At 50.4% G+C, this 25,456-nt stretch overlaps 1 protein-coding gene across 3 annotated transcripts; it reads left to right on the plus strand.

Annotated features, from left to right (window-relative positions):
- The first annotated feature begins 3,063 nt into the window (after positions 1 to 3,063).
- Positions 3,064 to 12,734, plus strand: LOC116956515 (uroplakin-3a-like). 3 transcript variants are annotated; one of them, XM_032978195.2, is made up of 7 exons: positions 3,070 to 3,328; positions 5,595 to 5,741; positions 7,380 to 7,659; positions 8,856 to 8,944; positions 9,897 to 10,029; positions 11,270 to 11,355; positions 12,637 to 12,734. In XM_032978195.2, exons 1-7 carry the CDS (start codon positions 3,229 to 3,231, stop codon positions 12,666 to 12,668), a joined length of 867 nt encoding a protein of 288 aa, XP_032834086.2. In that variant the 5' UTR covers positions 3,070 to 3,228; the 3' UTR covers positions 12,669 to 12,734. The 3 variants fall into 3 exon arrangements, with proteins under 3 accessions (XP_032834087.2, XP_075910468.1, XP_032834086.2); XM_032978196.2 differs by lacking the exon at positions 5,595 to 5,741 and having other exon boundaries at positions 3,064 to 3,328; XM_076054353.1 differs by lacking the exon at positions 9,897 to 10,029 and having other exon boundaries at positions 3,068 to 3,328.
- Positions 12,735 to 25,456: the final 12,722 nt, after the last annotated feature.

Consider the following 25,456-nt stretch of genomic DNA (forward strand, 5'->3'; position numbering starts at 1 on the left):
TTTGTGAGCTCACAATCCAGCTTGATTAAACACATGATGGATCATAGGCAAGCCAGCCTAAATGTTTTTAACCGGTGAAGATGTTCCAATAGTGGGATCCACGTTTCACAAGCGTAGAGAAAGGGGCTTGACTGGCCGAGAAGACCTGAAACTTCGTATGGAGCGACAGACCAGGTAGCTTTCACATTACGCAGCCGATGAAAAGATAATGCTACAGTACACACACCTCCACATTCACAACGTACCACAGCATTGTACAACACACCACGCAGCAACCACAACCACCGCACGAGCCACTCGACAACACCGCACTGTATACCGCTCCAGTGAACTACACCACACATAGATAAGACAAAGATCCTCTGTATACCCTTAGATTGTTGGGGCAAATGCTGTTAGCGAGTAGCACCTATGTCGGCCGGCACTGTGGAACACGAGGAGGTGGGTCACCAGCACCACGCCCGGCCATGCTCGTTTCACCATGGTGGTGGTTGTGGTGGTTGTGGTTATGGTGATCATGTTAGTATGGGTAATGAGTCCGTGGTCCTTTCGGCCTCGTGCCAGCGAGGAGTCTTGGCTGCCGCATTCGTGACGCGCTGCGGTTGTTGGTCTCATCGCTTTCGTGGTCACGCCGACCACAAATCCGTCAACTCGAGAAAAAACACCAGAAGATCCAGGGTCCCGTGTCAGTCGGAGGCGGTTGGTGGGGGGGGGGTGTGTACGAGTCAATGGGAAACGCGCCCACAATTGTAGGTGAGCCCTAGTGCAGCGGTTAGCGCGCTGCGAGCTCGGCGATTCCCGCTCACGGCCAACACCACCAACGCCAGGAAGAGTTATCTGAACCGGTTCTGGGCACCCCCGCTCAGTCGAGTAGGGTGCCCAGTGTTTCTAAAACATCTCCGCGAGAGAGACAAAAACCGCCGGCCATTGTGCTGGTCACCCCTTCCAGCCTCGTGTGCTCTTCGCCTTTTGCCATTTTGGGCTAACACTGATGCAGAGACACGGCCAAAGAGGATGCTGTAGCTCTGATGTAGGCCAAACAGTTCCCAGGACAATCCGTGCATTGTCATCAAAGCACGTCTGTGTGCCTGTTTTAGCACAAGCGTGTGTGGGTGAATGCAGCCTTGTAATCGGTGAGTTTTATTTGGCGTTTCAACATCGTATAACACCTGCATAGTCAGCCGTCTTCATCATACGAATGGGCAATGACGCCCAAAGTGAATTAGTCCTCTTGCTGCTGAAGATACGAATCGTGGTAATGATGATGATGGTGGTTGAAGTGATGATATAATTAAGCTTGAAACCGGCTTCTCCGGTTCCCTCCCACGGGCAGCCAAACGCTCACCACCCGCCATTCGCCACTTAGAATCAGAACATTTATTTGTACTGGAGGAGGAATCCGATGAGCTATGAAGCTCTTTTTCACATACGTCCAGTCGGGGCGAGTAAGAAGGTTACATCAACAAACAGTACAAAAACTTGATACGAGTACAAAGTGCAAGAAAGGTAAACAAATCACCCAAACCATCCTACCAGACAAAGCCCACTGAGGTAAGGACTTGATTTTCAAAAGCGACCTCGTCACAAATAATAGCTCAACAAAGCGCCTTATCATTTGGACATTTATATCAGCAAAATAATCTAAATAAGTCTAAACGCTTGTTTCTAAATGTGGAGGGATGAAAACGTCACCACAGCGCCTGTGCCAGGCCAGGTGCACCCTGAGGCCATCACGTGAAGAGTCGGAGGCTCGCTGCCGACAGGTCACGGGACACCCAGCAGGCGCCATGGGTTGACCGACCGAGATGACTGACCAGATGCACCAGCTGAGCGTCACTCTTCTGCCCTCCGTTCTTGTTGCTGGAGGGCGACTGCCTCCAACTGACCCAGTAGCGTCCTTCACGAGCCTCTTCACCACCACTCATGGCATCCATGGACAAACATCGCAATGTAGCAGGACCCTCCCGATAACAAGTCTTGAGACTCCGTGAGACCTTGACCGGATAAACTACAATTTTTTTTTTATTTTACCAGGTAAGGGCCCACTGAGCTATTTAGCGCTCTTTCTAGAACCGACCTGGCTATCACGAATGATAGCTCAACGATGATGGCTTTTCTTCACGTGGAAATGCATACCAGCAGCCAAATATTCTAAACGCATGATGCTGATTCTAAATGTGGACGGAAAACCGTAGGACCCGGCGAAAAATCCACACGACCGCGGGGAGAGAGAGAGAGAGACACGCAAACTCCAAAAATACAGACGTGATGGACAGGATCGAACCCACGACCTCCTGTATACCAGGCAGGGTAGTTAACATCTCGCTATTCCGTAGCGTCCCAAATACCAGTTTAGAGTCAACGTTGATTTTTTGTTTGGTCAAATGAACAGCAGTTAAGTACTTGGTGGTGCCCACCTCCCAGATTTAATAGCCCCTGCAGGGAGCCACAATTAGAAATTCCACATTCTTATGGATGACAGGGAGGGGTGTGTCGAGTCTCTCCATAGGACAACCGCTGGTGTTGATCTCTCCCCACGAAGTGGTACCTACTTTATCGACCCCGGAGGGATTGCTGATGGTGATGGGATGAGTGGGCTGAGTCAACCCTCACCCAACTCAACCAGGATTTTAACTCGCGGCATTTCGAATTCCGAGCCGACTCGCTCATTAGCCGAGCCACCGAACACTCGGGCGGGATTTGGGAAAACTAAAAGTTAATAATAAAAATAATAAGCATACACGGAATAAATAAATAAATGTGCGGAATTTATAAAATAAATAACACAACGTAAATATGATGTGTTTATAACACGGTATGTGCATTACATCTTTAGATAGTTGGCCAATTGTGTTTTTGTATCTTGACAGCTGTGAAACTACTGCACATCTGTCAAATAACAGCTTTATAGCTCATCGGATTCCTCCGGTATCAAATACAGATTCTTATTCTGAAGTGAAACTGAGGCGCGTGTCGGTGCGATGGTCACGCGCGTGGTACAGTGCAACGTCATCGTCACAATCACCCATCAACTCAACCCGTGTGGGGGGGAGGATAAAATCCGACTCCGCCGGATTTGATTGCTCGCTGAAACGTGTTCCGTTATTCCGGTTTGACCGCTGTAACTGGAGGGGGGTGCATTTCAGAATCTCTCCTCTCCTCTCTCTCCGCTCCACTATCGTGAACCGAATATTTAAAAAGAGGAGAAATCGTCTCCGGTACATTGCAATGTTTCATAAGACGTGTATCTTTCGCCGATGGCTGCTGTGTTTTTTGGTGGCGATCCACCACGCGCTGTTTGGAGCCGGAACTTCTCAACTCCTGCTCGGTAAGAATGTGAGAAACGATGAGTTCGTGAGTTGGTTGTGAAATACTAAGAACTATTTTTATTTTACCAGGTAAGGCCCACTGAGCTATATAGCTCTTTTTTTTTTAAATGACGCGACCTGGTCACAAATGATAGCGCAACGAAGTGGGTCATCGTGTGGAAATGTATCGCGGCCACATTCTAAACGCATGATTCTAAATGTGGAGGGAAAACCCGGAGGATCCGGCGCAAAATCCACGAACGCGGGGAGCGAGACGCGCAAACTCCGAATATACAGCAGCAGGTGTCAAGGTCGGGGTCGAACTCACGGCCTCCTGTATACCAGGCGAGGTAGTTAACATCCCCTAGCCACCGTGGCTGATTTTGTCTAGTAATAGTTTTTTGCACGCACCGTTTGGATCACAATAATTGTAATGTAGCTTCATTGTTTGGAGCCATCCCGAGTTTTTAGGCTCTCGATCTCCCCAATTCCGCCATCTCTGTCTTCCATTTTTAAACCGGGGGGGGGGGTCTGAAATCGAAATGAACAAGGAGGTACATTTATTTATTTAGAATTCGGTAGCAAGAACCCAACAATTCGAGAGCCGCAATGCAATGCGGTTAATGTTATCTGAATCTGTCTTGGGCCTCCCCTAGGTCGACTCAGCCTGGTGCGGTGTGTAAACATCGCCACTCAGGTAGACGAAGGGGGCCGGGCGTGGTGCTGGCTACCCACCACCTCGCTAACAGCACTTGCCCCAATAGTTTGTTAAGGCTATACGAAGGATCTGTTTAAATATTTGTGTCTGTTCTTAATCAATAACGTCCCAAAGCAGTTCTTAAAGTGCCGCAGGTTGCCCGACCCCTGGTTGAAACTGACTGTTATCAATATCAATAAAGTTTGTGTGGCTGTAATGTTTACAACATGATTGCGATTATTAAGTTGTTTTGGTTTTAAATCTATAATTGTGTTGTCTGCCGGCCGATTCGCCATGAAAAAGGAGCGCCTTGGCTCCGTGGGCTTCACTCAGTGGGAAGTAAATTTCTCATTTACGATCTCCCTTAAGGATCCTGCTGGACTTGTTCTCTGCAATGTTGATGTCTTTGCTGCTGCTGCTGCAGTGCTCACGCAGCACCACCGATATCCCAGCATACAATAGCGAGGCAATTCACCTAGGGCGAGATATTAACCACCTCGCCTAGTATGCAGGAGGAGGTTCGTGGGTTTGATCCCGACCCTGACGATGCCTGCTGCTGTATATTTAGAGTTTGCGTGGATTTTTCTCCGGGTCCTCCGGGCATTCTCTCCAGGTTTTTTCTCCAGGTTTAGACTCGACATCACGCGTTTAGAGTATTTGTCTGCTACTATGCATGTCCAGATGATGATAAGCCACTTCTGTAAATTATCGTTTGTGGCCAGGTCGCTTCTGAAAAAGAGCTATATAGTTCAGTGGGCCTAACATGGTAAATGAAAATAATAGTTTAATTTAACAAACGGAAATCCACTTAAACTTAACCAACTTGGCTGTACGGGTAAGAGCCTTCATGCCTGGATGTTTTTTTTTATAATTGTTTCCTACAAGTATGGTTGTCAGGAATCTGTGTAAAATGTGCTTCTATAGTATATACTGTATATGTGTGTAGGGGATTATAAACACGTGATGGGTGAAGAAACAACTATGTAGTACAAATGCCATCATCCAGCAGTAGATTAACACAAGTACCGTACGTCTGTGCGTATGTGAACGGAACCCCAGTGGTGTGGAGAGTATCTGAATCGGTCCCGGGCCTCCCCGAGGTCGACTCGGCCTCAAATGATGACCTGGTGTGGTGCGTTAACATCGCCGCTAGGGACAACCAGAATATTTATTCCTCCTGGAGAAATCTGATGAGCTGTGGAAGCTCTCTTTTTCGCAGATGTCCAGTTAGGGCGTCGGAAAGTTACAACAAACAATACAAAAAAAAACGACAGGGAGCGCAAAATATAGGAAACGTAAGCAAATCACAAATTAAATCAATAAACAAACGGAAACTAAACTTTTAATTTGACCAGGTAAAGTCCACCGACCTAACAACAAATGATAGCTCAATCAAGTGGATTATCATCACGTGTAAATCTCTAGTAGCAGCTACATTTATAGACAAAGGTGGCCAGGCATGGTGCTGGCCATGCATCCCCTCGCGTGCCTTGCCGGCCATCATCGGTGCTGCTACTCGCTCACAGCACTTGCCCCAAAAGTTTGTTACGGCTACACGGGGTGGCGTCTTTGTCTTTGTGTGATACGAGGTGACGGAACCAAACCCCGGCTCGTGTCGGCGGCGATCTTCCCGTACAACCCGACCCAGAGCACAGCCATCCTGGCTCGGCCCATCTGCGTCTTCCCGTCAGACCCCGGCTCCGTGGTCGGCGTGGTGACCGCACAGGTCGGGAAAGGTGAGGAGGGGAGAGGGGGCGGGGGGAGGGTTGCCTGCAGTGGCGCACAGTGGCTAGGAGATCTTCTTTGAAGCTCTGTCGTCCCGACAGGTCTGTTCCTTTCACCTGAAGAAGGCCACTTGTGTTGTGGCCGAAACGTCGTGAGAATTTTATTGTGTTATTTTATTTTATTAATTTATTATTTTATTCTCATTCTACGTGACTTTACCGAATGAACCAAAGAAGATGAATCCTTGCAGTCACGAAAGCTTTAAATCGAAATTGGCTAGGAGATGTTAGCTCCCTCGCCTGGTATGCAGGAGGTTTCTGGGTTGGATCCCGACGCCTGTTGTATATTTGGAGTTTGCGTCTCTCTCGCTCTCCCCGTAGTGGTCGCGTTGATTTTTTTTACGGGTCTTCCAGTTTTTTCCCGCTACATTTAGAATGAACATCATGCGTTGAGAGTATTTGGCTCCTGCTATAAATGTCCACATGGTGGTGATGATGAGCCACTCAGTTTAGCTATCATTTGTTGTCTGATCTCTTCTGAAAACGAGCTACGTAGCTCGGCGGACCTTACATTGTAAAATAAAAATAGAAGAGCCTCGGTTAGATTCCCGACTCTGTCGCCTTGTGTGGAATGTGTATGGTCTCCCCCGTGCTCTGCAGAGTGAGTGTGCGTGCTGCGAGTCTCTGTGTGTAATGGGTGAGGGAGCAATAACGTCGCTGTTAACTGCGCTACGAATCCGGCCACCTGAGCTCGATTCCCGCTCATGGCTGGCAACAGGTGACGATTATCTGAACCGGTCCTAGGCCTCCCCAAGGTCGATTCGGCCTCAAATGAGTACCTGGGGCTGTGCGCAACCGTCGCCACTAGCTAGGCAAAGGCGGTGGTGAGGCGTGGTGCTGGCCACCCACCCCCTGGCGTACCGTGCCAGCATTCATAGGTGCTACTCGCTAACAGCACTTGCCCCAACAGTCTGCTAAAGCTATACAGAGGATCTTTGTCAATTTAACACCTAGTAGGCTTTCCCTAGCATTATTATCCATAATTCCGTTTTTTTTGTTAAATATAAATGCGTCGTAAAACTCGCCACCACCCGGTACAACCAATTATTCAAGTTTGTCAAGCAAACAAAAGTTGGTTATGAATTCGGAACACCGGTGTGTTGGAGAGTAAACCCACAACATTTCCAATTAGAGTGACATTTCGCCGGTGATGACAACCAGCTTCATCCGGCGCGATAGCCAGAATTGTGAAGTGAACCTTACGGCGGGACCCCGGGGTCTCATAAGCCCCCGGTTCTCGCACAAACTGCGTTGCGATGTCATTTTATGCCTGTTGAAGGCGAACGATACGGCAATCTGTTCCCCTCGACGAGCTCTACACGATGCGCTAATCAGTTCCAAAGTTTTGTTTCCTCTGCGTATTCGTCCTCGCTGCTGCGCTTGTACGACACGACAACAGAACGATCCGCGCCAGGTGGGTCGTGGCGTTTGTGCGCGGTGGGACGGAGTCGCCAAAAATAAATAAATTACGATTTTGACTTCCGTTTATTCGGGACCCCAGGGTCCCGCCATACGGTTCAAGTGTTCCTGTGTCGGCCTTTGTCCTTGTGGTTTTGAGGCTACTCGTTTTCGGCTTTGTGGTGTTTCCAGGCTACTCGTTCTCACGCGTGCTCGGAGCCGTGGGGTCGAGGGTGGCCACCGGCGCAGGAGATCGGGGCCCCTACCTCGCCGGCTACTTCCCCGTGCCCCCCTGCGCGCAGCCGCCGCCGCCCTCCGTGGTGGTGGGCACCGGCGGGTCCAGCGTTGCCCTGGCCCTCCTCGGGATGGTCATCTTCCGTCTCGGGGGTGACCCGGCCTGCGCCACGGGCATCGCCGATGACCCCGCGGCGCTTGTGTGCAACGGCCCCCTCTGGAACGGCACGGCCTACCGGTAAGGTTTGCTGGCTGACTGGCTTGGCTCCTGTCCACTGCCACACCCTGGCAACATTATGATGATTATTATTTTTCTGCCATACATTATTTTGCTACTATAAATGTCCACGTGATGATGATATTTGTGTTGGCCAGGTCGCTTCTGAAAAAAAGTTTAACACCTGGTGGGCTTTACCTAGTTAAATAAAAATAGTTGCATATTTAAGTGATGTGTTTACCTTTCCTATACTTTGCACTTGTGTTATTGTATTGTAACGTTCTGACCCGCCATTCCTGGACATCTGTGAAAAAGAGCTTTTGATAGTTAATCGGATTCCACCCAGTAGAAATACATATTCTGATTCTGAAGGTTTGCTGGCTGCCTGCTGGCTCTGTTCTTGTCCACCACAACGACAACGCTTTTGTCCATGTCACTAACAACATCAGCAAGTGTCAACTAATCTGTGATGATGATGATTATCTGTGTCCCAATCATTGCACGATTTATAAATAATTCATGCCTCGAGTTTCCTGGCAGGGCTGTGCGAATCTCCACCGCAACGGTAACTCTGCTGTTAGTGGCTGCTGCGGGCCTGTAGCCACCGTAACCATAGCTGGGTAGCTGGTTACACCGGAATTTTCCGTGCAACAAATAAACATTGAGTTGAAGTGGTGGCATAAGAAGTTCGGGAGACATTTAATAAAAATTATAAATAATGGAAGCAATATTAAAGACGGTGAGAGTAGTGAATGCAGAAGAATGACCACTGCTCATTTAAAAAAAAATCGCTACAGCTTTTCAACTCGTGCTCCTAATTTATGTCATTCTTTCGCTGTTAAATATATATACAGTATACACTTTAATTCTTATAGGAAATGTATGGGACCGGTCACCCCTGATAACGACTCAACGGTGGGACTCGGGTCGGCAGCACCCTGGACCTGTGAACTCAGGAGGTCGCTGCTTCAATGCCATCTCTTAAATGGCTTGCGTTCGTTACGGAACTGCTAATTCAACTCCCTATCGGTTACCGGTTCTCCTGACATTCTGAACCACGACTAATCAGTAAAAAAAACGGTTACTGTTTAACAAAAACAACAACAACCCGAATCTACCGAAACCTTGATTTTGTCCAGACTCCTCCATCATCCCCACTGCCTTTATCCCACGTGAATTCTCCTCTCTCTCTCTCTCGCGTTCTCTCCCTCCGTCAGAGTGAAGTTCGTGCTCCTGGCGAGGAGCTCTCTGCTCTCCCCTCCTGCCATGGAGACGCCGTGGTCCGACCCCATATCCACCAAGCCAGGTGAGGTGGAGAAGGCCGTGCTAACGATTACGGGAAACGAGTCTTTTTTAATGGGCGACGTTTCAGGCAACGGCCCTTAAGCGCATAGAGAGAGCGCAAGAGCGACGCGTTCGCCACGAAGAGGAGGAGCCCGAGATCCAGCACCGCTGTGTAGGCAGTAACCAGGGTTGGTGGCTCTCACGCGGATGGGCTGTGAAGCTCCCTTCCTATCCAGTGGATGTGCGTCTAGGAGGAGCCGTGCCCTGGGTCTGCCAGGAGATGGCGGTGCAGGGGAAGGCACAAATGATCTCCATCGCTCCGAGATGGGGCAGTGTTCCTCGCTCTTTTTAAGTGGTGGGGGGGGGGGGGGGCATTTCAGAGTGAGGGCCGCCACATTTGAAACCATTGGGGATTTGACAGCAGCATTATGAGGGGGGGGGGGCTTCACTGTGTATTGTCAGGGGCCGCACTAAAGGCCATCGGGGTTTGGCAGTGGCCCGCGGGGCCTTGCGATGAAAAAAATTGGGATAGGCTGTTGCCCCCTTCGCACGAGTGGGTATAAACACTCGTTAGTTGTGTCAATAACAACTTAATATGTATAGAGCCACAGAGCTTGGGGGGGTAATTGTTGGTAGCGCCACCCCCTCCTCTCCCTCCTCCCCACTGCTCCTCACTCCCTCCTCCTCACTACCGCGTGGCTGCTGCTGCTGCTGCCTTCCTGCTCCTCGTCTATTGTTCCTCTTGGCACCTCGGAGTCGTTCCCTCTCTCTCGGAGTCGTCCTCTCTGAGAGTCGTCCCCCCTCTCTCGCTTTCTACGCGAGAGCGATGAGAGGATACCGTGCGGTGGCGCAGCGTAGGGTTGGCGTTGTTCTCATTAGACTATTGTTGTTGTTATTATTCCATGGGTAAACAAGTGTAGCAGTAGCGGTCGTAGTGCTTATCATGGTTGTTCTCGCTGTGGTCGTTGTCACAGTGGTGAGCGTTGAGCAGATCCACGTGTGGCCCGGCAAGCGCACGGGGGGCATGGTGGTGGTGACCTCCGTGCTCTGCTCCATCCTCTTCGTGCTGCTCTTTGCGCTCACCGCCGCGCTGCTCGCGCCCAGCCGGTAAGCCGGCGAGCCTCTGGCGTCGGCGGGCCCCCGGCGAGCCCTCCGCGCCGATGAGCCAGTGGCGCCGCTGGTCGCCGTTGTGGAGGTGTTGGAGGACGAGCAGCCGGCACTGGTAAACGCCGGTAGTTTGTGGCGTGGAGCGAACGTGGCGCGGTGCTGCTCTGCTCCACTGCACGGTGCTCCTTAAAGTTCCTCGCGGTGACATCGGTAGGAGAGGGGGGGGAATAGCGAGGCCGTCGTGTGCCGTCTTCACCAATACAAATGATTCTCGCGCTCCATCGAGCGACTCGCAGTCATGGTATTACGTGCGCCGTGTGTGCGTACGTTGAGCTTCTTTAGCTCCATACGTAATCAAGCGTGCTAATCGGAAGTGGAAGAACACAAAGCAGTTCTGAAGAAATGTTTGCCAATCTAGATGATGATTTAAAAGTGCATAGCTCCAGTAGCTTCCTCACATCGGAAGGAAGAGCGTTCCAGATTGCCGCAGAAGCGCATCTGAAAACGCGCGATGCGATGACCGACTTTGTTTCATGGTTGACAAAAAAAACTGCTTTACGAGATCAGCAAGGTATTGTGGTTCATTTGTGGAAGGCGCTTTGTGTGTGATGAGTGCGACCTTCTACTGTCATCGTGCGGCAACCGGGAGTCAATGCAGCTCGGCGATCACTGATCGGGCATGGTCGGGTTTCGCAGTACCCGTCACGACACGTGCCTGAGAGAATGGTTGTACATCCTGCAGCTTGGTGCCGTTTTTGCCAGGTTGGCGCGGTTGCTGTTAAACTTAAACTATTTACGAAACAATTTTTTTTGTATTTAACAGTTAAGGCCCTACTGAGTTGAATAGCGACCTGGAAACAAACGATAGCCCATTTAATTGGCTTATCAAGTGGATATTTATAGCAGCCAAATACTCAAAATGCATGTGTTTAAAAAAAAATGTGGAGGGAAAAACCGGAGGATCCGGAGAAAAATCCGCACGACCGCGAGCAGAGCGAGAGACGCACAAGCCCCAAATATACAGCAGCAGCAGCAGGCATCGTCAGGGTCGGGATCGAACCCACGACCTCCTGTGTACCAGGCGAAGTAGCCATCGTGACGCTCCGTTACTGTTGTTACTGTTGCTGCTACTGCTGCTGCTGTTACGACTGGCTGATATTGCTGCTGTTTCTGTCGTTGCTGCTGTTGCTTTGACTTCAGTTGGTGGTGTAACTGCTGATGCGTCTGTGTGCGCGCACAGAGATGGCAAAGAGATCACGAAGGAGGCGCGTACATCTCAAATCTCTGGCCTGGAGTCGCAGTTCAGGAACAAGGCGTTTGACGAAGGTGAATGCACGTACACACACAAAGACAAAGATCACCCATATAGCCTTAACAGACCGTTGAGGCAAGTACTGTTAGCGAGGAGCAGCACCTATGAAGGCCGGCACGGCACACGAGGCGGTGGGTGGTCAGCACCACACCTTTTTCTCTAGAGTGGCGACGTTTTTTACATCGCACGAGGTATATATTTGAGGCTGAGTCAACCTAGGTGAGGCCAAGGATCGGTTTGGATAATCGTCACTGGTGTTGACATTCACTTCACTCATCCCCTGGCAGCTCATCCGCTCACCTGTTTACTTGCCCGCACACATCCACTTGATGATTCGCTCACCATTCACTTGCCATTAACGCACGCCCACCCACTCGCTCCCTCGCCACATTGCAGTCTCTCTACGCGTCTCCCCTTGCACTGCTCCACTGTGGAAGAATTCCTTCTTCCATCGGCATCATCATCATCATCATCATCCACTTTCCGACGCACCACCCCCCCCAAACTCACCAGAACAACATCCTCGCTCCATTCAACACTCGCATCATTCAACCCGTCACCACCACCACCACCACCCAGCCACCCGCCTTTAAAACTAAAAAAAAAATACTTTACAAGGAAAGTCCCCACCGAGGTGCTATGTTGCTATTTTTCAGAAGCGGCGTGGCCACCACAAATGATAGTTCAACGAAGTGGCTTATTACGTGGACATTTTATAGCAGCCGAAATGGTCTCAGTCGGTCAAATGAACCCGTGGCACCTCTCTGTCCCGTGACCTGTCGGCGAGTCCTTCGATACGTCACGTGGTGGCCTCAAAGTGCACTTGGCCGAGCATAAGCGGCGTGGTGACGTCACCTCCACTTAGTGGCAATTGGCGGTTGTGATGCGAGTCGGTGTGAGGTAGTGTATGTAAGCATGCACCTATTAACTTCTCTCACACCGTACATAGCCCACCGTGCTACTTGGAGTTTTCTTAATATAAACGCGTGATGTTGACTCTAAATGTCGAGGGGGAAAAAATCCACGCGACCACAGCGAGAGAGAGACCGCAAACTCCAAATATACAACAGGCGGTCAGGGTCGGTATCGAACCCACGCGCTCCTGCACACCAGGCGAGGGAGACATCTCGCCAACGTGGCGCCCCAGTCCTGTCGAGAGGCTCGGGAATCCAGGCGGGGCGTTTCTGTTGCACGATGCGCACAGCACGATCGGGGGAAATGGGAAATTTGAGTAAACAAATTCTCGAGATGAAACAAAAAAAATCTAAATTCCATGTCGATTCTTTCTCCTTTAGGCCAAGTGGCAGCGGAAACTCTGAAGCATTGAAAACGGATGGGGACTCGGGAAGAAATGTCATACTTGACCACAAATTAAATCTGTGTGAAACGGAAATCTCTCGTCCTCTGATTTCTTATGAAATTAATAATAAAATGTCTGAGCCACCGCGATATTTAAATCTCGAGACAACGAGACCGGGCGATATTCAACGTGAACACCACAACAACACACCAACGGTAACGAGGTGAGATTGTGGAGTTTGCAAAAGGAGTCTTGGAGGATTTAAATAATAAAGGTATTTTTTGGTTCGATCGCATAAATATGAATGTGACGTTAACCCACCACCACCCTACACGGCATAGTAGCTAGGTTTGTCACGCAAACAAAACGTGCCAATTACTTACAATTTGAATTCTAAATCTTGTGGGCTTACTGCCGAGCATCGGTGTGGCATACTTTGTTCACGTGACAACCCTTAATAATTGGCTGTGTTGGGTGGTGGTGGTGGTGCGTTAAGGACACTTATATTAACGCGATTAAACAAAAAAAGAGATTTAATATTGGTCGTGAAAGCTTACTGCAAGTTTTAAAGTGGGAGGATTCGTTCACTTTTTCCCAAACTTTAATTCGCAGAAATGATTATTAAATGGGGGAGAAGCGGTGGGTACGAAATCGGTTTCAAGGAATTGTTTTGACCCTGGGCGGAAAAAATCCCAGTTCTGGTCGCCAGGTCAAACAGAACAGTGCACGAAGCACTCCGCCACCGCTCCCTCGCTGAGGCGTTAGCCGGCAATAAAAACTCAAAGTTTAAAATCTTTTTTGAACCAGGTAAGGCCCACAGAGATGCATCGCTTTTTTTTTCAGAAGCAACCTGGCCATCACAAATGATATCAATGTGTAGTGGCTTATCACGTGGACATTTCGAGCAGCCAAATGCTCTAAAACGCGTGATGTTGATTCTAAATATGGACGGGGGAAAAAACCGGAGGGCCCGGATAAAAATCCACGCGACCACGGGGAGAGAAAGACAGGCAGACACGCAAACTGCAAATATATAGCATGCATCGTCATATTTCAGAAATTAAACCCATGATCTCCTGTATTCCTCGCGAGATAGTTAACATCTCGCCACTGCGGCATTTCCATAACAATTTGGACCACCAGGTGTCGGCAGAGCTCCGTTTTGTGATCCCAAGCTACAAGCAAAAAATTCCCACGAAAACTTCCGTGTTTATTTTAATATGCGGAGGCAGATATGGGAAGGAAGGAGATTCTGTGGTTTATTTATATTCGAGTGTTAGTCATAGGTGCTACTCGCTAACAGCACTTGCCCAAAATAATCTGTGAAGGCTGTATGGGAGATCTGTCTTGCTATTCTGTGTCCGCATGTTCTCCCTCTGTTCTGCAGAGTGAGCGTGCGGTGAGTGTCTTTTTGCGTGAGTGTGGGGAGCGGTGGCTACGAACCCAGCGAGCACCCGATTCCCTCTCGCGGCCAACACCAGGTGACCATGTTCTGAATCGGTATTGGGCCTCCCCTAGGTCGACTCAGCCTCACATAAACAGTTTCTACAGTGACACCAACAGTAGAGCGACTATATTTTACGCTACTATATTCTACCCCGCGTGTATTTATCGGAAATATAATTCTTTTCATTAATAACGATTTTTTTGTTGACATTCGTGGTTCATTGGTGGGATATTAAAAAAAAAGAAACGTTTAAACGTTTTTTGGCTTTCAATGCGATTCGGGAAGGCACTTGTGGCCGCTTGGGCCCCTACACGCGTCGCATCACGCTGCCATACAGCCACCCACACCCACCCACCCCATCGTTGCGCTCCTGACTCCAGCGCACGCGATCTGCCCATGGAGTTCACTGTGGTAATAGGGGGTGGGGTCCAGACACGTGCTGCGTTGTCTCAACTCGCCGCGGAGCGGCGTCGCGGGCATCCGCCGCACGTCACCGCGCGCTGCTGCACGTGGAGGCGAGGCTCGCGATGGGAGCGGCGCCTTGGGACCGACTGGAACCTCTCCACGCCCGCTCCGTGATGAGCGCCCAGTGCCGCGCTCATGCCATCGGTACAGATTCATCATCATCATCATCGCCATTACCATTAGCATCATTAACATCACCACCATCATCATCATTACCATTAGCATCATTATCATCACCATTACCATTAGCATCATTATCATCACCACCATTATCACCACCATCATCATCACCATTACCATTAGCATCATTATCATCACCACCATCATCACCATCATCATCATCGCCATTACCATTAGCATCATTATCGTCACCACCATCATCACCACCATCATCATCACCACCATCATCACCACCATCATCACCACCATAATCATTACCACCACCACCATCATTGGCACCACCACCACCACCAACAACCTCATCATCATCACAACCACCATTACAATGCGGTTTTGCATTTATGTAGTAATCCTGAATGGCGAAATGGCTGTCTGCTACTTCGGGCTCGTGTGTCAAATCCTTTTGTGTTCGCCTGATTTTGTTTCTTTGATGGCTCCCTCTGTGTGATTGGTCCAATTCATTCCTGCACCACCTTGGCAGGCGGCTGCTGCTGATGATGATTGTTATTCAGCACTCTATTGTGAAACGGTTCAAAATATATATATAAAAAACACATACAGTCAGCTGGCAGCGACGAAGGCCGGGGTAATATTCAGGGTGGTTAAGAGATGTTAACCACCTCGCCTGGTACACAGAAGGACGTCGGTTCGATCCCGATCCTGATGCCTGCTGTATATTTGGAGGTTGCTTCCCTCTCTCTCCCCTTGTGGTCGTGTGGATTTTTCTCCGGGTTGTCCTCCGGGTTTTCCCATCCACATTTAGAATCGGCATCACGCGCTTATGGTATTTGGCTACTCCTATGCATTTTCACGTGATTATGATGCTGATGATAAGCCACTTCGTTGAGCTTTCATTTGTGGCCTGGTCGCTTCTGAAAAAAGAGCTACATAGCTCAGTGGGCTTTACCTGGTAAATGAAACATGGATATATATTTAATTTGTTTACCTTTTTATACATTGAATCTCATATCTTGTTTTCGTATTTTTGTTGTAACTTTCAGACCCCGTGCCCCTTACTGGACATTTCCTGCAGTATAAATAAATATTCTGAGTCAAGGCCCAGACTTGGCTCTGGCTCAAGTGAGCCGGCTCAAAGCCCACGATTAACGTCTGAGCCGGCTCCGAGCAATCACCCAAGCCACGCACAAAAGAGACAAAGATCCCTCGTATAGCCTCTAACAGACTGTTGGGGCAAGTGCTGTAAGCGAGTAGCACCTTCCTTCAAAGGCTGGCAAACGAGGGGGTGGGTGGTGATGATTACTATACACCGCCACGCTCACCGGACACACACACAGACACAGCAACAACCGATGATGATGGTGGTGGTGATGAGCCTGAGAATGGACCGTGAGGTTGTAAGACTCCCCCCCCCCCCCCCCCACTGTGGTCTTGGTGGCGACTTGGCTCTGGCTCCAGCGAGGCGGCTGAAAGAGCCACGCTTAACTTCTTGAGCCGGCCCCGAGCAATGAACGGTTCAGAGCCACGCTCGGGGATTTTCCCCCCACGAACCGAGCTTGAGTCGAGCCGTGCCATTGGAAGCGACTGAGTGGCTCCGGGCTGGATCCTAGCAGAGCGGAGTGCAGGGAAATGCTGGGAGCGACTGAGTGGCTCCAGGCTGGATCCTAGCAGAGTGGCGTGCAGGGAAATGCTGGGAGCGACTGAGAAGCACCAGGCTGGATTCTAGTAGAGCGGAGTGCAGGGAAATGCTGGGAGCGACTGAGTAGCTTCAGGCTGGACCCGGGCCCGAGTGTTGGAGACCGAGCCGCGACCCAAGACTCGGCCTCTGAACGAGGAAGGGCGAGAGAGCGAGAGACAGAGGAACGGGGAGAGGGGGGGCGAGAGAGGGATGTAGAGAGAAAGGAATGGAGAGAGCGGCAGAGAGAGAAAGAGGAAAAGACGGAAACCGCATCCCTGAGCCATGAAAATCAATCCCGAGGCGGCTAAAGTGACGGAATAATGGCGTCCGCATTTCACCCAAAAAATTACGGCCACAAAACAAACAGCCGCGCTCTGTGTGCGTGTGTGAGAGAGGAGGCTCCTATCTCTCTCTGTGTGTGAGGGACAGAGTAGTTTATGGTATCGTCTGCCAGATACGTGGGCTTGGAAACCTCCTCGACACTCGGGAGTCATGGAGGTCTCCAGGCCTGCTCCATTCTCTCAACACTCGTTACAAGGCAGGCGCAACGCCTGCTTAGCTGAGCTCACGGTAGCGATACGCCCTGACGTCACAGTGGCGAGGAGATGTTAACTACCTCGCATGTTACACACGAGGTCGTGGGTTCGATCGCGACCCTGACGCCTGCTCTATATTTGAGTTTGCGTCTCAAGACGCAAAGTCTGCAGTATCCACACTTTATGCTCGTGATTTGCATGTAGCGGAGCACGCTGACAGTTTGACTCCCGCTCCCTACTCGTGTGTGTGCGCCGAGTATGGTGCGTTTGGTGCGTGTGGTATGTGTAGTCTGTGTGGTGTAAGTGGATGGGCATGGTGCTGGCCTACCACCCCTTCGTGTGCCGTTCCGGCCTTCATAGGTGCTGCTCACTACCAGCACTTGCCCCAAGAGTCTGCCAAGGCTACACGGGGGATTTTTGTATTTTGGTCAGAGCGCTGCCGTCTCAACGGGGCAAGCAACAGCTCTGTGTGTGTCTTTGTCCGTGTGTGTGTGCGCCCAGAGGTGAGGAGCGGTGGTCGTGGTTACTTATGCCCCCACCGAAGACGAACATCCGTGGAGGGATGCAGGCAAGGCCGATGAATCGGATGCCTTCTATGACCTCCTGTCACAGGTGCTAGCTAAAGTTGGTCCTCGGGATAGAGTCATCTTGTTGGGTGAAAATATGTCCGAGTGCGTCAGGATGCTGGCACCTGGTCTGGAGTGATTGGAAGGCATGGGCCAGATCAGCTAAATAACAACGGTAAGAGGCTGGTCGACTTTTGTGCAGCCCATGCGCATGTAATTACCAACACGCTGTTCCGGCATCGGCACATCCACACGTCATGGATGCACGCGGGGTCCAAGCAAGAACATCTGCTGGACTCATATTCTTGGTTCTTTCGGTAAAGTCACGTTGAAGGGAAACAATAAAATGATAAAATATATATATAAAACAATAAAATTCTCACGTTTTATTATTTTATTGTTTCCCTTCAACGTGACTTTACTGAAAGAACCAAGAATATGAATCAGTGCAGTCACGAAAGCTTTAAATCAAAATCTGCTGGACTATAAAGTGATGGAACAGGTGATGCGGGCCCATGTTCTTGAGAACAGGGCCTACTGTGGAGCTAATTTGCCCACTGACCATCGGCTTGTCATCTGTAAGATGCGCCTGCCATTCTTCCACTCCAGTGGTGGGTGTACATCCAGGTCCCTGTCCTGGTCTCAGCCAGCTGATGAAAGATGCAAGCGAGAATTTCATCATCGCTTGCAGCTGGAGTTGACATCGTTTCCCACTCCTTCTGATGCCGAGCAGAAATGGGCGAGGTTTAGGACTGTGGCTCATGCAGCAGCAATGGCTGCTTTGGGTACACGGTCCAACCCTCCCCAGAGACCCTGGATGACAGAGGAGGTGTTCTGGCTGGCTGAGAAAAAGCGACAGCCCCACTCTCACCGTCTAAAGTATCCCACATCTAAGAATGAGGAGGCTTACCATAGTCTTGGCTCGGAGGTTCGGAGACTTTACCGAAAGAACCAAAGAGTATAAAAAAGAGGTGGCCCGATCTTCGACGCCAGAGAACAGATTTGCAGATTTGCTGAGCATTTCTGTGAGGTCTTGGGGAAGGGAAATCCCTCAGCCTGAAAAACATCATGGGGCAAAGTGAGGCTGACCCTGCTGAGGCTGCTGTGCCTCAAATATTGGAATAAGTAGTCACCTCCGTGAGCTGCTGGCTGAAGTCCCATCTGTTCAGGAAATACAGAAGGCGATCCAGAGTCTGAGACCAGGAAAAGCGCCGGGCAGAGATGATCTCCCAAGCGAAATGCTGAGGGAAGGTGGCGTTTGTGCGCAGACTGCCCTAAAATGACGTAATATAGTCTGGACAACTGGACGGGTTTCGCAGGATTGGAAGGATGGTGTCCCTCTTTAAGAAGGAAGACCGCACAAACTGTAACAACTACAGGGGCATCTTACTCCTCAGTGTGCCGGAATAGGTCTTGGCAAGAATTATTCAAAATCGTCTGGCCAGGCACGCTGAGGAGAGGTTTGCGGAGCCCCAATGTGCTCTCAGGAAAGGGCGGTCCTGCACAAATGCCATATTTTCTTTCTGTATGCTACAGCAGAGGTGCAGGGAATTCCAACAAGACCTACATCTCTGTTTTATTGACCTGGTCAAGGCCTATGATACAATCAGTAGGCCTGGGCTCTGGGTTGTTCTTCGTGCTTTCATAGTTCCTGACTCTCTGCTCAAAATCATTAAGGACTTTCATGATGGTAGGCTGGCCCTGGTAAAACTACGTGGCCGGGGCTAAACGCGCGCGGCACGGGCTAGAGAAGAGATGGAATGATGTGGTACAAGAGGAAGTGGAGCTGAGTGGACTTGCCGATGACTGGTACCAGCAGTGTCAAGGTCGGCCTCTGTGGAGGAGGCTCGTGAAGGACGCTACTGGGCAGTTGGAGGCAGTCGCCCTCCAACAACAACGGAGGGCGGAGGAGCGACGCTCACAACAACGAGCGGAGCGCCGGGTTGCTAAAGCACAGTAAGTTGGCACAGTAAGGGGCACAGGTGGTGCATCAGCCAGTCATCTCAGTCAGTCGACCCGTGGCATCGGGGTCTGCCCCGTGACCTCCTGCCCGCGGGCGTTCGACACTTCACGTGGCCTCAAGGTGCACATGGCCTGGCACAAGCGTCGTGGTGACGTCACCGCCACTTAGTGGCGAATGCGGTTGTTGTTGTTGTATGTCTGTGTGTGTGTGTGTCTGTGTGTGAGACGTTCATTCATCGTGGACACGCCATCAATCGACAACCACTCGGGGCCACGGGCGCGCCTCTTGCACATCCGTCACTCGTCGTCCCCGTCACGTGGCACGGTGGCAGATTCCCCCCGCGAGGTGCCACCAACTGTGCGAATAACAAAGACATAGTGCCTTCGCATAGTCTTTACGGTTTCTGTTGGGGCAAGTGTGGTTTAGTTAGGCGGCCAACGGGAGGGGGGGGGGCGTGGGAGAGAGCTGACGGGCAGGTGGGTAGCCAACACTACGCCCGGTCCCGCCTTGATGCTTTATACCCACTGCACCAGGGACACACGTGTCCACTTGTTATAGCGCTGAGTCGACCTCGGGGAAGGCCCAGCAACCGCTGCAGATAATTGCTATCACTGGGTGGGTGTCCGTGACCGTGAGCGAAATTTGAACTCGGGTCGCCGGGTTTGTAGCGCAGCGCGCTGACACGCACACACACACACAGACAAAGATCCCCGTTGAACCTTGAACATGCTGTTGGGGCAAATGCTGTAAGCAAACAGCTATGCAGGCCGGCGCGGCACACCAGGGGGTGGGTGGCCAGAACAACGCTCGGCCGTCTTTGTCTCCCCAGTGGTGATGTTTTTACACACCAGGTACCGCGACCCACACACCACTCTCACACACGGACACACACACGCGCACTAACGCACGCACACGGACACAAAGACATGCACAGAGGCGTACACATTGAAACACGCAGAGACATGCTTACGCCCCCACACACACACCCGCATTGCTATGTACACACCCCCACATATGCATGCAAAACGAAGACGAAGACCCCCCGTGTAGCCCACGCATGGTCTAAGGGAAAGTGCAGTTCGCTGGAACGGCGCACGTATGGGGAGGGGGTGTTATAGCCAACGCCACCCCCGGCCGACCGGCCGCCTTTGTATCCCCGGCGCTGATGTTTTACCCTCCATAACCAGGTATACTGATTTACGGCTGAGTCGACCTAGGGGAAGGTCCGATTTATTGTAGATGTTCGTCAATATTCGTCGAGTCTGGAGGGAATTGAATGGCCATTTGGCTGTGAGGTACGGGACTAGCCACCCAAATGCAACTCCCTCTCGGTCTCTCCCTGCCTCTCTCCCTGCCTCTCTCTGTGTCTCTCTCCCTGTCTTTGTCCCTGTCTCTCTCCTTGTCCTTCCCTGTCCCTACCTCTCCCTTTGTCTCTCTCCCCGTCTCTCTCCCTGTCTCTCTCCCCGTCTCTCTCCCTGTCTCTCTCCCTGCCTCTCTTTGTCTTTCTCCCCGTCACTCTCCCTGTCTCTCTCTGTGTCTCTCCATGTCTCTCTCCCTGCCTCTCTCCCCGTCTCTCTCCCTGCCTCTCTTTGCCTTTCTCCCCGTCTCTCTCCCTGTCTCTCTCTGTGTCTCTCCCTGTCTCTCTCCCTGCCATCTCCACCGACGCGGTGCCAGTCGCGCGTTGTTCACGGCGAGCGAGGGGGGATCGGCGCGGCTCTTTAATGCAGAAAGCTTTTAGGATCAGCGCGCGGAGACGTTTCCTGCCACACAATAATCGCTCATCAGTCGCGAGCGGTAATTACGCTCACATTTTGTGGGCATTGATGGGGGGCAGGGGGAGGGAAGGGGGGCGAGGGGGGAGGGACGGAGGCGATGTTTTTTGAGATCTTAAGAGTAAGAGACAGAGAGAGATTAAGCGCTTGCCTCGAGCTCTTCGGAAACTTGGTTGGATCGCTGCTTTGGTGATGAAAGTGTAATTCCACCAACACAACCATCACTACAACCACCACCATAACCTTCCCCACCACCACCTCCACAACCTCCACCACCACAACTATCACCACAACCTCCCCCACCAGCACCACCACCTCGACCATTAACACCACTACCACAACCTCCACCATCACAACCGCCACTGCAACTTCGACTATCATCACCACAACCACCATCATAACCTCCACCACCTCCTCCACCACAACCTCGACAATCACCACCACCACCTCCACCATCACCACCTCCTCGCTAGCAACGCGTTCCCCTCTCCGCCAGATCTCGTTTGAGTGTGTCTGTGAGTGTGTCTGTGTGTGTGTCTGTAAGTGTTTCTGTGAGTGTGTCTGTGTGTCTGTGAGTGTCTGTGTGTCTGTGAGTGTGTCTGTGTGTGTGTCTATGAGTGTGTCTGTGAGTGTGTCTGTGAGTATGTCTGTGAGTGTGTCTGTGAGTGTGTCTGCGAGTGTGTCTGTGTGTGTGTCTATGAGTGTGTCTGTGAGTGTGTCTGTGAGAGTGTCTGTGATTGTGTCTGTAAGTGTGTCTGTGAGTCTGTGAGTTTGTCTGTGAGAGTGTCTGTGAGTGTGTCTGTGAGTGTGTCTGTGTGTCTGTGAGTGTGTCTGTGAGTGTGTCTGTGAGTGTGTCTGTGAGTGTGTCTGTAAGTGTGTCTGTGAGTGTGTTTGTGAGTGTGTATGTGATTGTGTCTGTGAGTGTGTCTGTGAGTGTGTCTGTGAGTGTGTCTACGAGTGTGTCTGTGTGTCTGTGAGTGTGCCTGTGATTGTGTCTTTGAGTGTGTCTGTGATTGTGTCTGTAAGTGTGTCTGTGAGTGTGTCTGCGAGTGTGTCTGCGAGTGTGTCTGTGTGTCTGTGAGTGTGCCTGTGATTGTGTCTGTGTGTCTGTGAGTGTGTCTGTGTGTCTATGAGTGTCTGTGATTGTGTCTGTGTGTCTGTGTGTGTGTCTATGAGTCTGTCTGTGTGTCTGTGATTGTGTCTGTGTGTCTGTGTGTCTATGAGTGTGTCTGTGAGTGTGTCTGTGAGTGTGTCTATGAGTGTGTCTGTGAGTGTGTCTGTGAGTGTGTCTGTGAGTGTGTCTGATATTGTGTCTGTAAGTGTTTCTGTGAGTGTGTCTGTGAGTGTCTGTGTGTCTGTGAGTGTGTCTTTGTGTGTGTCTATGAGTATGTCTGATATTTTTTCTGTAAGTGTTTCTGTGAGTGTGTCTATGAGTGTCTGTGATTGTGTCTGTGTGTCTGTGTGTGTGTCTATGAGTCTGTCTGTGTGTCTGTGATTGTGTCTGTGTGTCTGTGTGTCTATGAGTGTGTCTGTGAGTGTGTCTGTGAGTGTGTCTATGAGTGTGTCTGTGAGTGTGTCTGTGAGTGTGTCTGTGAGTGTGTCTGATATTGTGTCTGTAAGTGTTTCTGTGAGTGTGTCTGTGAGTGTCTGTGTGTCTGTGAGTGTGTCTGTGTGTGTGTCTATGACTGTGTCTGATATTGTTTCTGTAAGTGTTTCTGTGAGTGTGTCTGTGAGTGTCTGTGCGTCTGTGAGTGTGTCTGTGTGTGTGTCTATGAGTGTGTCTGTGAGTGTCTGTGAGAGTGTATGTGATTGTGTCTGTAAGTGTGTCTGTGAGTCTGTGAGTGTGTCTGTGAGAGTGTCTGTGAGTGTGTCTGTGAGTGTGTCTGTGTGTCTGTGAGTGTGTCTGTGAGTGTGTCTGTGAGTGTGTCTGTAAGTGTGTCTGTGAGTGTGTCTGTCTGTGTGTCTGTGAGAGTGTCTGTGATTGTGTCTGTGAGTGTGCCTGTGAGTGTGTCTATAAGTGTGTCTGCGAGTGTGTCTGTGTGTCTGTGAGTGTGCCTGTGATTGTGTCTGTGAGTGTGTCTGTGAGTGTGTCTGTGAGTGTGTCTGCGAGTGTGTCTGCGAGTGTGTCTGTGTGTCTGTGAGTGTGCCTGTGATTGTGTCTGTGTGTCTGTGTGTCTGTGAGTGTGTCTGTGTGTACGATTATCTGAACCGGTCCTGGGCCTCCCCTAGGTCAACTCAGCCTCAAATGAGTACCTGGTGTGGTGTGTAAACATTGCCACTAGGGAGACAAAGGCGGTCGGGCGTGGTGCTGGCCACCCACCCCCTCGTGTACCGTTCCGGCCTTCATAAGTGCTCGCTAACAGCACTTGCCCCTACAGTCTGTTAAGGCTATATGGGGGATCTTTGTTGTGTCTGTGTGTCTATGAGTGTCTGTGATTGTGTCTGTGTGTCTGTGTGTGTGTCTATGAGTGTGTCTGTGTGTCTGTGATTGTGTCTGTGTGTCTGTGAGTGTGTCTATGAGTGTGTCTGTGAGTGTGTCTGTGATTGTGTCTGTAAGTGTGTCTGTGAGTCTGTTAGTGTGTCTGTGAGTGTGTCTATGAGTGTGTCTGTGAGTGTGTCTGTGAGTGTGTCAGTGAGTGTGTCTGTGTGTCTGTGAAAGTGTCTGTGAGTCTGTGAGTGTGTCTGTGATTGTGTCTGTGAGTGTGTCTGCGAGTGTGTCTGTGAGTGTGTCTGTGAGTGTGTCTGTGAGTGTGTCTGTGATTGTGTCTGTGAGTGTGTCTGTGTGTCTGTGATTGTGTCTGTGAGTGTGTCTGTGTGTCTGTGATCGTGTCTGTGAGTGTGTCTGTGTGTCTGTGAGTGTGTCTGTGAGAGTGTCTGTGTGTCTGTGAGTGTGTCTGTGAGTGTGTCTGTGTGTCTGTGAGTGTGTCTGTGAGAGTGTCTGTGAGTGTGTCTCTAGTGTGTCTGTGATTGTGTCTGTGAGTGTGTCTGTGATTGTGTCTGATTGTGCCTGTGATTGTGTCTGTGTGTCTGCGATTGTGTCTGTGAGTGTGTCTGCGAGTGTGTCTGTGAGTGTGTCTGCGAGTGTGTCTGTGAGTGTGTCTGCGAGTGTGTCTGTGAGTGTGTTTGTGAGTAGGTGACACGGGGTCAGGACGTGAGAACAACAAATAATATAAACTACGACAGGAGTTGCAAAGTATAGGAAAAGTAAAACAAATCACTTTAAAAATAAATACAAATACAACTGAACTAAATATATTTTTCTTCTTTGGTTCTTTCGGTAAAGTCACGTAGAATGAGAATACGTGACTTTACCGAAAGAACCAAAGAAGATGAATCATTGCAGTCACGAAAGCTTTAAATCGAAAAATAAATATATTTTATCTTACCAGGTAAAGCCCACTGAGATGTTAGCTTATTTTTCAAAAGTGACCAGACCGCCACTAAAGACAGCTGAAAGAGGTGACTGATGTCACGTGGGAATCTCTCGCAGCAGCCAAATACTCTAAAGAGTTTCTGGTCAAGTGTTGACGTTGGGGCGCCTTTCAAACTAAACAAAAAAATATGTATAATGAATCATAATCTTGAGTGTGAAATCTCATTATTATTGTTTTCACACATCCCATCAGCAAACACACGGCCTTCCGGGAGTCCAAGATGCATCAGCTGCATTGGTTCAGCATGAGCAACAGGTCGGTGGAGGGACGGGGGTGTGTGCGTAGCGTGCAATGGAATTGTCTCTCGAGCCAAGCTGCGACTTTAATTTGCCACAAGGACTATGGATGATTATAACGTGTGATCTTAATAGGCGAACAGCACTACCACCCTACAGTCTGCTGAGGCTGTACGGGAAACTTTTGGCATGGTGTGGGTGTGAATGAGTGAGTGGAGGCTCGTGAAGGACGCTGCTGGGCAAGTTGGAAGGCAGTCGCCCTCCAACAACAACGGAGGGCAGGGGAGGGACGCTCACAACAACGAGCGGAAAGCCTGGCAGATAAAACCCAGCAAGTTGGCACAGTAGGGGGCCTAAGGTGCTGCTTTGCCAGTCATATCATGCAACCCATGGCACCTGCTGGGTCTGTCCCGTGATCTCCTGTAAGCCAGCCTTCGACACTTCACGTGGCCTCAAAGTGCACCTAGCCTAGCATAGGCGCTGTGGTGACATCACTGTCTCTAAGGGGCAAATGGCGCGTATGGACGCGTGTGTGTATGTGTGTGTGTTGTGGGTCGACTCAGCCTGAAATTAGTGCCTG

Source organism: Petromyzon marinus, chromosome 65 (assembly GCF_048934315.1).
Source record: "Petromyzon marinus isolate PM22_M1 ecotype Great Lakes invasive population chromosome 65, UKy_Petmar_22M1.pri1.0, whole genome shotgun sequence".
Lineage (NCBI taxonomy): Eukaryota > Metazoa > Chordata > Hyperoartia > Petromyzontiformes > Petromyzontidae > Petromyzon > Petromyzon marinus.

Excerpts from the sequence above, each read along its gene's own strand:
- LOC116956515 (XM_032978195.2), top strand. The coding sequence starts at position 3,229 with ATGTTTCATAAGACGTGTATCTTTCGCCGATGGCTGCTGTGTTTTTTG. Across the intron at positions 3,329-5,594 it reads AACTTCTCAACTCCTGCTCG|GTGACGGAACCAAACCCCGG; the intron begins GTAAGAATGTGA and ends GTGTGATACGAG. Across the intron at positions 7,660-8,855 it reads TGGAACGGCACGGCCTACCG|AGTGAAGTTCGTGCTCCTGG; the intron begins GTAAGGTTTGCT and ends TCCCTCCGTCAG.